Source organism: Aedes aegypti, chromosome 3, assembly GCF_002204515.2.
Source record: "Aedes aegypti strain LVP_AGWG chromosome 3, AaegL5.0 Primary Assembly, whole genome shotgun sequence".
Lineage (NCBI taxonomy): Eukaryota > Metazoa > Arthropoda > Insecta > Diptera > Culicidae > Aedes > Aedes aegypti.
In genome coordinates, this window is record NC_035109.1 from 292,358,689 (window position 1) to 292,372,458 (window position 13,770).

At 36.2% G+C, this 13,770-nt stretch overlaps 1 protein-coding gene and 1 long non-coding RNA gene across 3 annotated transcripts; one reads left to right on the plus strand and one right to left on the minus strand.

The window, feature by feature from the left end:
* The first annotated feature begins 1,021 nt into the window (after positions 1–1,021).
* Positions 1,022–2,363, plus strand: LOC110678934 (CENPB DNA-binding domain-containing protein 1-like). Of its 2 annotated transcripts, none has more exons than XM_021852604.1 (2): positions 1,022–1,316; positions 1,374–2,363. In XM_021852604.1, exon 2 carries the CDS (start codon positions 1,384–1,386, stop codon positions 2,182–2,184), a length of 801 nt encoding a protein of 266 aa, XP_021708296.1. In that variant the 5' UTR covers positions 1,022–1,316; positions 1,374–1,383; the 3' UTR covers positions 2,185–2,363. The 2 variants fall into 2 exon arrangements, with proteins under 2 accessions (XP_021708296.1, XP_021708295.1); XM_021852603.1 differs by having other exon boundaries at positions 1,023–1,316; positions 1,366–2,363.
* A 7,381-nt stretch (positions 2,364–9,744) lies between these two features.
* On the minus strand, positions 9,745–10,644 carry LOC110678611. Its single transcript, XR_002501778.1, has 2 exons — positions 10,111–10,644; positions 9,745–10,042 (listed from the first exon to the last, which is right to left on the minus strand). It is a non-coding gene; the product is annotated as an uncharacterized LOC110678611 (long non-coding RNA).
* Positions 10,645–13,770: the final 3,126 nt, after the last annotated feature.

A 13,770-nucleotide genomic window follows, 5' to 3' on the forward strand; every position in this document is an offset into this window, starting at 1 on the left:
GAGATGGATTTTGAAAGCACCATGGAAGAATTCTCGAAGCATTTGCAACGATTCTCGAAGCATCTTGGAAGTTTTTTTGAAGCATTCCAGAGAGAATCTCGAAGCATTCTGGAATGCTGGAATGATTGTCGAGGCATTTTGGAAGGATTCTCGAAGTATCTGAAACGGATTCATTCTGGAAAAAATTGAAGCAACTAGGAATAGTTCTTCTTCTTGGCATTAACGTCCCCACTGGGACAGAGCCGGCTACTCAGCGTAGTGTTCTTAAGAGCACTTCCACAGTTATTAACTGAGAGCTTTCTTTGCCAAAGTTGCAATTTTCGCATTCGTATATCGTGTGGCAGGTACAATGGTACTCTATGCCCAGGGAAGTCAAGGAAACTTCCATTACGAAAAGATCCTGGACCGACCGGGAATCGAACCCAGACACCTTCAGCATGGCTTTGCTTTGTAGCCGTGGACTATAACCACTCGGCTAAGGAATAGTTCTCTAAGCATTATAAAGAGTTTCTCAAAGTATACTGGTAGTACATGCTAAACACTAAACACCACACTGCAAACGACCCTACATGTCGAAATACGCGTATCTGTCAAAGGATACAAACTATAGTTGCAATTGAATGGTATATTACTAAATTCGGTTGTCGTCCTAGAAGTATCATGTAACTGCAAGTACTCTCGAAATATCGATAATCAGTATTCTTATAGGATTTTCGAAGTCTGAAAGAATGCTGGAAAGACTGTGGATGTATTCTCGACGCATCGTGGAAAAATTTATGAAGCATGCTAAACGAATTCTTGATGCATCTTTCTAAGATGTTGGAAGCACCTTTGGATACAACATCTAAAAAATCTGATAACATGGCCAAAGATATCTGCTAAAGCATGCATCATCGTATCGTGTATTTTCGTTCGAGATTTGTAAATCCCCATCTTTTTCCAGTTATCGAGAATTACTAGCCCTTATGTGACATTCTTATCCCTCCAATATGTTTGGCTTTCTGGCAACACAGTTTTTTGTTTATGTTTTTGTTAAAACACCAACAACAAAGTGATTTTTAGGGGATACAAAACAAGTTTGTCCCTCCCTGAAAGATTTACGACATGTAATAATTCGAATTTTTATTACTTTTTGTGTTACCAGCTTGAGCTCTGTTAGCACTTTGTCCAATCGTAAAATAATGTAACGCTTGCGCTCCAACATTTTTGGTGTCTTTGATGGGTCTGCAGTGTAAACTTGTGGTTGACGCATATAATATGGAATTTTAGGCATTCCTTTGCTTTGAGGATTAAGCATAGTATCGATAAAAACTTAGGTAACTTGAATGAAATTTTAGGAGCATTCCTCACTCAATGTCACTCCAGTTTTATAGGTTTATCAAAATGGAATCCACCGCTAAGAAAGTGAGAAAAAGCTTAACGCTTCAAATGAAAATTCAGATCTTGGATTGCCTCGCCGCCGGGGAAAAAATCTCGCAAGTGGGTCGGAAATTTGGCATTGCCCATACAACCATCATAACCATTAGGAAGAAGGAGGCCAGCATAAGGCAGGCCGTTATGCGTGGAATGAGCGGCTGTCGGACGTCTTACGTGAGGGATCCTTTAATTGAGGGCATGGAAAAAACGTTGCTCATCTGGATCGAACACAATCAACAGAGAGGCATTCAAGTTAATGGGGAAATGATTCGACAACGAGCCCTCCAGATTCACAATCTTCTTCAGGCTGATGAAGATGTGAACAGTCAGCCTAAACGGAAATTCCATGCAAGCTCCGGATGGTTGGTGAAATTTGTACAAAGGTATTCCCTGCGAAATGTGGGTGTTGTGGAAGTTAGCCCATCTGTCGATACCTCCGATTCTTCAGTATCGCAACCTCAACAACCACTTGAACACGTTAAATTCATGGAGTTGTTAGTCGACCCTGTCGCTGCCTCAAATGGCATCGAGATTAAAAAGGAACACCCAATAGAGTTCAATCAGGACAAGCTTGATGAACTTCTCAAAATGTCAGGAAGAATGATAGATGTTGCTTTGGATGAAGATCTGAACACCGAACGGGCAATGCAATTTCGAAGAGATATGAAGAGGGCAATGGCTAGCTATACGGATCTCTATGAGAAACAGTCCAATATGCTTTTCAACGATTATAACTCGGTTCACGACCAAGACGTTCTATCATCGTAACGATTGACGCCACGTGTAAAGGCGAATGTTGGGATCCCGTAATGTAGTTTCTTCCTCACAGATTCAATATTCGTGTTTTAAATAAAAATAACAAATTTTACATATAGATAATATTTTTAAGCCTGTATGAATTTGTTGTCAGTGTAGTTAATGTTAAGGTCAAATTTATTTTTATCAGATCTGAAAAACTGTCCTCAATAAGTCGACTTAAGTCTAGAAATTCCGAAATAAATCCTTAAAGATGTTTGGACAGACGCCAGGAAAAAATGGGACCTTTCTTTGGTATTTGGAAAGCAGTCACGCTGAATGTGTCTGTGTTTTGGAGAATGTAGGATGAACGTTCCATGTGCCTTGGAGCCTACATCCTCCAAGGCACAGGGCACGTTTATCCTACATCTACATTTTCTGAATTACAAGATAACCACTATATAGTAGATTCCAGGGGTTCCTAGAGAAGTGGCCGATTTGGAACATGTCCACATCCCCCTGGGCACTTGAAACCTGCCATATAGTGGTCTGAACCTGCCATATAGTGACTGGAAATGCTCCCGGGAGCATCACCTTCGAGAACCTTTAAGTTTGATACCCATATTGATATGGTTTATTCCTGAAGACATCAATTAGTGCTGCTCATGGTGCGATTGATAGCGTCTCTATGTTTCTAAGGAAAATCGAATCATTTCACCATTTCACGTAGCTGGAAATTTCCTTTGGTTTGGGAAAAAAGTAATAGCAAATTCATTAGCTCACAGTGCACAAGACCTTCTCCGCACGCGCCCCATAGTGAGAAATTTAAAAATAGCGCAAATACCGTACACCCCCGTTAATTTGAACGATAACTCATGCAAACCATCGGGGTTCATTTTTAATTTGAAAATCTAGTCACCCTAATCTTTCTGTCTCTTTCACTCTTCCATGAAATTAGTAAACAACAAGGCCAGTAAACGTCAAAATCCCATACCAAATCAAAACAGTGCAAAGCCCCATAACGGGATGCAATTGGGTCCTAAAATTTTAATGAAATCTTGTTTTTATTGATTAACACGAAAAAGCATGTTACTGTAACTACTTTAGCAATTTTTCCCGCTCAAATAATGGCTTTATCATGTTCAAACTTTAATTTAAAAATTTGGTCCATAAATGAACCTTGACACTTTTGATCATGTTTGACGTTCGCTTAGTCGACAAAAACACCATAGGGGTTTTAGTTCGACCACTGGGGTTGTTCCTATCTGACATTTCGTAAGGGACACGGAAAACAAAACACACCCAAAATTTGAGTTTAAGCCAAAAGATTTGACGAAATCTAAAAAAATGTTTTTTGGGCTTAAACCAACGGAAAACATTAGAAAATTGAGTAAACATGTGTTTTTGGCCTAAACTTAAGCGTTTGGCACTAAAATTGGGACAGGGCTTTAGGACCCTATTTTATATTTCAGCAAAATGTTCTTTCTTTGTTTTAGCTTCTTTGTTTTTAATAATTTCGCATAAATGAACTTTTTGATTTAACTCTAAACTACGTTTTGCCAAGACAATTTTTTGCAGTCTCAAGAATTTTAGTTTAATCAAATTCGTTAATGTAGGGAGTCGATGCCAGTTATGGACCCTTTTGCGTATTATGGACCCCCTACAGAAAAACATAAAATTAACACTCAAAGCAACTTTATTCCTATAAAAATCCACCGGGAGAACTTCGATTACATTGTTAGTCAGCAGTTTCAGGCAAAATATTTGGTTTGAGACGCATAAATACAGATATTTGAACAGTTTTGTAAATGAAACCACACAAGATGGTCCAGGTGGGTCCATAATAGGCTCGTCGGCAGTGAGCCGGATTACATGGGAATCAAATGGAGGGTCCATAATACGCAACGTCAAATTTGTAAACAATCCTATTATGGACCCCGGCAGGGTCTACTTGACTATTGTCGCAGCCTTATTCTCTTCGGCAGATTTTCCATAAGAACTGTAGGCTGAGGCGTGTTCATTCGAATTGATGGTATATCTGGTGAAATTGTTCGTTCAGCCTTGGTAATCTCGTCAACGGGAAGCTGACAAAACAATGAATTATCTGAATGTTTTCATTGATGTGTTTTGATGGAAAAATATTGTGTACCGTGCGTGCTCCATATTATAGACAGTTCCATATTCTGAACAGTTTACGATAAACTTAATGATTTCAATCTTTTAATCATCAGCTACATATTTTATTATCAAATATCCGAGACACAGATTTATTTTGGCAATATTTCACGCGAATTTACGAAACATAAAGTTTGCACTTCGCCAAACGTGAAAAAAACATGGCCGCTAAGCCTGTGCACCAAGACGCCGTTCAAAACATTTGCTTCATTTTGGGTTGACAATATAATCAAATTCCAATCGTAGCTGCAGGAAACTGATCGGTGAGAATATATCTTTATATTATTTACAAATATTTGGAGCTACTGTGTTCAATCTCTAATTAATCAAGTGTTCAAAGATCGGCACCAATTGTTGTTGATTGATCCTTATTATGAACAGATATGCCGCTGCAAAAAGAATCTTCGTACACGACCCGTGGAAGCTGGAAAGGGCTATTACTATTGTCGGGAAGGGGTTTTCGAAGTAGGACAGCTGTATACGGAATTGATGTCAGTATTCTATACCCCAAGGTGAAAAATCTACTATACATAACCGCCCAGGAACACCAACCATATTGTCAAAAGAAGATGTGGATCGCATATCGGATTATATAGTCCGGTCAGCTAAATCTGGCTTCTCCATCGACATAAACCGCTTAAGAATATCGGTAGGTTAGTACATAGTTCTTTCCGGAAAATCAGTTGACTTTCCAAATAACATTCCGGGAAGAAAATGAATTCAGTTGTTTTTGCACCGACATCCGGATTTTTCGAGACGTATCTCAATCTAAACAGCAAAGAAAGCGATCAGGTCCACTAAAAAGCCCTGGAGATTTGCTAATAGATTGCCTCTTCGAACCATTAATTAATATCATTGCTTTTGTTTGTTTAATTAGGAACACTTTTGTCTATTACACTTCCTTGTTGACTGTTCAGAATAAGGAACATAGACACGGTTTTCAAAAATAAGTCGTCTGTCTGATCCCTTATGATTATACAACCAATATCTAGCCATAAGTTAAAATATATATTTAGCACATGCGAAGGTAGTAAATACCGAGGACTAAGAAGAAAAACTCTTCTTTTAATTAAGCCATTATCTTCAGATTTTCTTAAGCGTTCAGAATATGGTGCCGGCACGGTATCTAGCATTTGAAATTTGGTTGCCGATAATAGTCCAATGGTGCCAAAGCCGTAATTTACCATAGTTTTCCCAAAAAAGTTATTAAAAACTTTTTCGCGAAATTCATCATAAATCCTTCAGAAATATTTTTAAAATGCATCGTAAATTGCGTCACAAATTCTCCTTTGTTTTTTTCTGTAAATTCTACTTCAAATTCTACAGGAATTATACACGAAAAATACTTTTTGGAATGTCTTTTTGCTTCGAATCTCCAGAAGAAATCTATTGAAAAATCCCAGGCATATTTTGCTTCCGAAATTAGCATAGCGGTAAAGGAATCTGAGGAGAAACATTTAGCAAAATAACTGGGCAGGGATAATTGAAGAAATTTGTGAAGATCTTCCTTAAAACATTGTTTCAGAAATAGTTTTATAAATTCTGTAAAACATCCATATCCTGGATTTAAATTCTTGTGCATTTTCAGGGCGGAATTCCTAGAGGCTTTTTGGCTTAATTATAAAGATTCTGATGGAGCTTCTTGAGAAATTTATTTTTTTTATATATATAATTTGAGCGATTGCAATTATGCTGCAGTTTATTGGTTATTGTTTATTTATCCAGTCCAGTTATTCACCTCTAGAAAAAAATATAGATAATCACTTATCTTTGGTTGTTTCGCTATCCATATCCTTCACATGACGTATTCTGAAGCAACTTCCTAGAAAAAATCGTACTCCAAAAAGCAACATTTAAAATAATCTAAAGAAGATAAATAAATTCCAAGAGTTTTAAATTTTTTCAGAATTCTTATACGTTTGGTTCCTAATTTCTGAAAACCCATCAGGAATTCCTCAACGAATTTTCAAAATTATGCAAACATTTATTCCAAGTTTTAAATTATGAATTTTGTCATAAAACACCTTTGGCAAAGTTCTTGATAAAAACTGCCAATATTTTCACGTTTAACTTCTACAGTTCTACCACAATCGTTAAAATATTGCCTTCAAAAGAGTATGTTTCGAATTGCTGCAAGTAGGAAAACAATAGTTTCTAGATCAATCTGCCATCATAAAGCTTCGGAGTTCATGCCAAACATTTTCTAATATGTAAAATACATACACCTTCATAAAAAATTCCATCCGTTCTAGCATGAATCATTGTCTATTATAAAGACGATAAAAATGAACAAATTTTTTTGTAGTTAATCCTTTTCCCAATTTGAACATTTTCCCGATTGAATCTTATTTAATTATTTATGAAAATCTTGTGGGATATTAGGAGAAATCATGAAAGAATCAAGAATTTTTGCTGTGAATTTTTTAAGCAATCCTTTAAGAATTTCAGAGAAATTTTTAAACACAATTTTGGTAGTATTTATTGTACTATTTCTTGGAGAAATTCTTAGGAATTCCAGAAAATTTTAAATACATTGTTAATGAACAACTTAATGATATTTTCAACAATAAAAAATTAGGTGTAATAAGTACGCAGTTTAGCTTCATGGAGAAATGTTTAAAATTCTGAAATCTTCTTTTGAGCAATTTGATACAGATTCTTCGAAATATTCCAGATTATAAAGCCTAAAGAAACTCCGGGAAAAATCTGTTTAATAATTACTGCTAATTCCGTGGGAGTCCCAGCAAAAACTGAGTGAAAACTGGTAAAGGCGTTCTTGCACTGGAAAAGTACGGAAATAGTTCATGAAGAGATATCCGATACCTGAAAAGTTTGTGCAAGAACTACAAAAGGATATTCTTCGAGATTTCGTTGGTAGAACTCTTGAAGGATTTTTCTACTGGATTAGGCAAATAATTGATATTTTCCGTAATCAAAATTGAAATTTACAAGCATTACTGATAGGTATTCAGAGATAATAGCTGTATGAGACAAAAGCACAAACAGATAAAATCAACGCAAATTTATGCAAACAACGAAATTTATGAAAATCACGATTATTACTTCGGTAAATCAAGAATTTTCTAGGCCCCCTCCAGGAAAAAACCCCAGCAACGCCAATGATGATTGATGATTAATCGAGAGAGGATGTCCGCGTGCGCAAAGTGGTCAGTGGGAACGTATTCAACATCGAAATGATCGAAATCAAATCCCAGAAGCGTTAGTGGCCATCTTTGGAGGCGATTGGCGGTATGAAGTGGAATTTCCTTCTTGGATCCAAACATTTTCAGGAGCGGTTAATGATCGGTCTGGAGCCTGAAATGGCGACCTAGCAGCATGCAGCGAAATGTGGTCACAGAAATACCAGAGCGAGTGAGTGCTTCCTTCTACACTTGACTTGCTCAGTTTGTGTTAGTGTTCTTGAAGCGTAAGCAACAGCTTTGACTCGTCTATCGGCAAACTGATACATGATGACGGCACCGATTCCAGTCTTTGATACATCTCCAGCTACGATTATGTCCAAACTTGGATTGTAGTGGGTTAGCAGCAGTCGGATTAGAGTACTTTCTTGATAATGATGAAAGCTTCTTGCCACTGTTGACTCCAGACGAACTGACTGTCCTTCTTCAACAAGTTGTCCAACGGTCGGCGTAATAGGAATAGGGTCCTAAAGCTCTGTCCTGATTTTAATACCGAAATACTTAAGTGTAGGTCAAAAACAGGTTTACTCATTTTCTAAATGTGCGAGATCCTTATTGGGACAAATTCCCCTATTGAGCAGATGTAGCTCCTTTCTTTATTTGATATTTACACTGAGGCAAAAAAACTTAATAATTTCCTGCACAGAGGCGAAAATACTCAGGTTTTCCATAAATCATGACTTATGAACCAGCCAAATTATGGTTTCATTGAACGCTTAACCATTTCGAAAATGGGATCATAAGTTTCATTGACTGTTTAACGATAAACTTGCGACGATCGACGCGCCACCATATTTCATATAACGGAGGTTATTAGAACTAACTTGGAGGTGATGATTTGGAGGTTATTTGGCAATAGGGTCCTAAAGCCCTGTCCCAATTTTAGTGCCAAACGCTTAAGTTTAGGCTAAAAACACATGTTTACTCAATTTTCTAATGTTTTCCGTTGGTTTAAGCCCAAAAAACATTTTTTTTTTAGATTTCGTCAAATCTTTTGGCTTAAACTCAAATTTTGGGTGTGTTTTGTTTTCCGTGTCCCTTACGAAATGTCAGATAGGAACAACCCCAGTGGTCGAACTAAAACCCCTATAGGCCTTTTCATGTGACAGATCCGTCTATGCATTTGTTTACATCGGTGGAGGACCGGTGCTAACACGGGCCTGTCATTTTCATAGAAGAACTGTCAAAGTGCTTCCCGATCAGCTGATTTGAGACGTCATGTGAATAGGCCTATAGGCCTTTTCATGTGACAGGTCCGTCTATGCATTTGTTTACATCGGTAGAGGACCGGTGCTAACACGAGGCTGTCATTTCCATGGAAGAACTGTCAAAGAGCTTCCCGATCAGCTGATTTCAAACGTCTTGTGAATAGGCCTATGGTGTTTTTGTCGACTAACCAAACGTCAAACATGATCAAAAGTGTCAAGGTTCATTTATGGACTAAATTTTTAAATTAAAGTTTGAACATCCCGCATAATTAAGAATCATATCAGTACTGTTTCCCAAACTATCCGTAACCATTTATGACAATATTAAAACAATAAGCCATTTTATGAGACGTTTCGAATCATATGGTTTCCGTTTGTTTACCAGCTTTGAAAGTTTCTGGCGGGCCGATTTATTTACGTTTCTTCTAGCGCTACATTTGGAAGGAGCTTATTCAACAATGGCGCTGGTGGCAATGCAACAAAGTTTTTAATTTTCGCATATAAAATTGAAATCAGTGGGCAGGGAAGATATTTTTCATCTACAGGTAACATAATACATGTAAACCGGGTAGAAACATGCGCCGAAAGAGACGGGGACGTCATCGCCAACAAAAATGTGACCAGCGCCATTCAGATATTATGCTAGTTTTTTGAACATCAACAATGAGCGGCCCGCCAGAAAACGTCATTCGAACGTCTCGTAAAATGGCTTATTACCTTTAACACCCAAAATTACAATAAGACTACATTTCCATGAACGGTTTTTACAGTCTGGCAAATGGTAATTTGGAAAAGTACAATGTGGGGAATAGGCGGTTAAGTTATGTAACCATAAAAAAATCGTAATTTCCTCGAACAAAATTTTCAATGGATAGTATCCCGAATTGTTGAAATACAATCCATTTTTTCAAACCCCTACTGTTTGGCAAACGTTGAAGTAATGGTTGGAGAATATGCGAAAAAAAACCTCCCTAGGTCCCTTTCGTTTTATTTCTCTTATTTTTTTTTTTATATTTTGTTCAAGACACTTTCAATCATGCTATTCAGAAGGGCATTAATACATTTATTTAATGTTTGAGTTCTGAATTAAATAACGTAATATAAAACATACATTTTAAACTACTCTCATACTAATGTTCCAGTGGCCTGTTAAATTCAGTTCAGTTTCACAGCGGTTCGGCAGAATTGCATTGATGTCAGGGATGGTCTTTGGACATTTTTTGAAATTTGATTTGTTCTCCAAGATGTGATATGGTTGAGACGAATCTGAAGCGGCTGTCGGGGATCACTGGATTGTTGTCCGGTTTCCTAGAAAATGGATCAGGGAGAGGATAATCATAACACAGGCCAAATTGTCATTGAGTTTTTAATCTTACCTGTGGATAGAAGGAAGCTGCAGCTGCACATGCTGTTCTTCCGATGGCCACTTTGACTTGAGTCGTAGTAAATGGACCCTTGCTCCGACAGTAACGGCAGCGAATTTTGGCCGCATCGAATTCTAATGGATGACGACATTGGTGGTGCATTATGGGTAGGTACAAACGGCACTAATTCAATTTTATATTCGCGTTGATTTAGTTGAAGTTTTCCAGAAAATTTTCGGAACCGTTTTTGTTTTTTTTTCCCTATCGACTTGACAGGCACGCAAAGAAACACACTCTTAAAAAATTGCAAGCAGCTGTATGTCACTTAGCGATAAAAACTATTCACATGCTTACGCACATTTTTACTTGAAAATAGGAGCAAAACATTTTTAAGCCAAGATGTATTGATCTACGTTTAGGTAGGTTGACTTGCGAGATAAATTAAAATTATTTTGTTTACAAAGCGACAAAGCGACGTGGTCTTCGTGACAATTGTTTTAAGCGTGTACCACAAATGTTGCTTAATTCGTAGCATACAAATACCAACACATGTGACAGTTCGCCAAACGGTTAGAAAAAAATAACATATAGTGAAACCATTCCGCAGACAGTTAAATCCCATTTCTATCGAGCTTTAATTTTATATTGTTCAACACCATTTGGACTCTAACAGAAACTGTCACAGTTTGGTATGGACTACTCAAATAGCTTTAAATAGTTTCTAGCCGTAGGTTTCATATTGTTCGACATAAAATCAACTGTTTGTGAAACGTTGACCGTACCAGTTAAATCAAACTTATTGTTTGGAATTCATGACAAATTGTATATTTCTATGCGGGATGATATAGCCATTATTTGAGCGGTAAAAATTGCTAAAGTAGTTACAGTAACATGCTTTTTCGTGTTATTAAATAAAAACAAGATTTCATTAAAAATTTTAGGACCCAATTTGGAGGTTAAAATCACCTCCAAACACGTTGACGTTTGATCACGAATAAGTGAAAGGTTTGAATTATTTAAGAGCCATCACTTGAAATAATTTTTCTAGTGATCACTACACTGAGGCAAAAAAACTTAATAATTTCTTAAGGAATAATTATGATTTGGCGCCACAACGATTATTGTTAAAAATTTTAAGTTTTACTTATGATTTTGGTGAAGAATTTCAGTAATAAATTTCATAAGTCAATCAATGAAATTCGATAATAAGCGCAATGATAATATCTAAATTCGAAATATCAATCGATAACATTGTTCGCCTTTTACTTCAGGCGAGCACAAAAATTGACATGTTTTGATAACATGTGATCTGCTTTCGATTAAGTTTTACCCAACATCGAAAGTGGAGTAGTTCTTCTAGCGATTGCTATGATAATTATTTCAAGTAATTGTTGTTAAAGAATTCAAAGCTCTCACTTATGAAACTTATGATCCCATTTTCGAAATGTTTAACCGTGCAATGAAACCATAATTTGGCTGGTTCGTAAGTCATGATTTATGGAAAACCTAAGTATTTTTGCCTCAGTGTAGAAGAACTGCGGCGCTCTCGATTTTGGGTACAAGTTAATCGACAGTAGGTCACATGTTATCAAAACATGTCAATTTTTGAGCACGTCTAAAACGAAAGGTAAACAATATTAATAATTGATAAATTTAATTATGTAATTTTCATTGAATTGATTACAGATTTTCATTGGTTGACTTATAAAATTTAGTAATGATATTCTAAAGTATTTTTGCCTCAGTGTTTTTGATTCGTGAGGAAGAAAGAGAATACCGAGAGATTTTGGGTTGATAGAGTAATCAATTTCTTTAGTTTTGGATAAAGTAAACTCAAACTCTCAGTTATATTCTTGGGGGTCTGGTTGTAAATAAAAAATCTCTGTGGAATCTAATGACACATTCCAGCGTAACGCGACACCACTAGGAACCGACTTTCATTGTCAAATTAGGCCTGTTCTCGGAAATATGCCTTGTGACCATGTGATTCAACAGGTTTTATAACTTGCATATTAAATGTACTTGATGTTGTGACATTCATTTTTAAACATAACACTGTATATATGGTAACTAAAAGCAGTTGCATTTCGTAACGCGACACCATCGCTGAAATGCACTTTTTTAAACATCACTCTATAATCGCCTATATCTGCTCTGCTATAATTTTTACAATCCGGGTTTGTTCTAGGCAATCCTTCTATGTATTGATAAGAATCAGAGTGTGACTTCAAACTGGAAGGAAATATTGAATAATTGCAGAAATCATTGATTTCATTTTATGAGCGTCGCGTTACGTATATCTTCCAACAGGGTTCTGCAAATGGTGTCGCGTTACGCACAAAGCATTTTTTATTTTATTGATAAAATCGGTAATGTTGCTTTCAGATTACAGAAAAAATGTATATCTAATATTGTTATTTGTTTAATACATTCGACATTCAGTCTCACAGTGGGGTAATTTGATCCGACACTGGTTAAAATCAATTTAATTTTTCTGTGAAACCTTTTGAGAATGTCGTGCTTTGTAAAAGAGTAGATGGCGCTTGTGGTCATCATATAAATTTGACTAAATTCTTTGCAATAATATTTAGATATTTCTGTGATTTTTTAAGAATGTTTCCGGTAGTGCTTTCGGATGACGGTGCGAATAATCTTGAGCTTTGATACATGTTAGAATTATTGAATTTGATTGTAAAATAAAATTATGTAAACCTTTCTACGATGTACTTTTAAAAGTATGCTTTCGGCAAAGTTGACAAGCAGACGTTTATGGTTGTCGGAACTACCCAAAATTCAATAACACAGTGGAGTTAATGGATTTGATAAATGGGTAAAATTATTGAAAAGATTCAATAAATTATTTTAACAATCTCGTTTCATAAATTTGTAGACGACCATAAAAGCTTCCTAATGATAGGACGTAAAGCTGCTGTACAGTGGGGTAATTGCACTTTTTTTGGGTTACATTTTTTTTAACTATTCCTTTGATCTTTTTTTGAAGATGATGAAAATATCCGATGTACATTCGATTTTTTTATAATCTGCTGGTTCAGACATAGCGTGTGCAGGTGTTTATGATTTACTAATGGTGATCTGAAGGAACCAGATGTTGGGCCGATAAAATTCAACCTAGCCATGTAGTATTTTGAGAATCATGTTTTAGGAAAATTGTTAAGAACGTTTATGGTCTCAAAATAGTGATCTGAATATCATGGAATTCTGCCGCACAGAAGAGTTATTAAATCAGATTATGAGGCGAAACTGTGAATACATTTTAACTCATAAAATTCAGTTCCTTAATTATTCAACCGATTGTTTTAGCTTTCATTGAAAGGAAATAGTTGTACCAGATTTAAGCGTTGGCGCAATTCTTCTGAAACCTTCCACGTTCTTATGAGAGGTAAAAAGGGCTGGTGTACCAGTTATGGACATAGTTGTTTCCTAGTTCGCCATACGGGATTACTTTAATGTCTTCAAATTTTGGAAATGTTTGTGTGTTGTAGTAGTTAGATTTAACATATATCTTAATGTAAAAACATTCAAAAAGATTTCAAATGTGAAAGTTATTAGAATTTTACACATGGCCAAATAGGGAACTACTATGGCTATAACTGGTACACTTGCCCTATGTTTCTTTTTTTTGCACAAAGCTAATCAAATAGTTCTGGTTTT

What these genes read in the sequence shown, in the direction of transcription:
- LOC110678934 (XM_021852604.1), top strand. Translation starts at nt 1,384, where the DNA reads ATGGAATCCACCGCTAAGAAAGTGAGAAAAAGCTTAACGCTTCAAATG.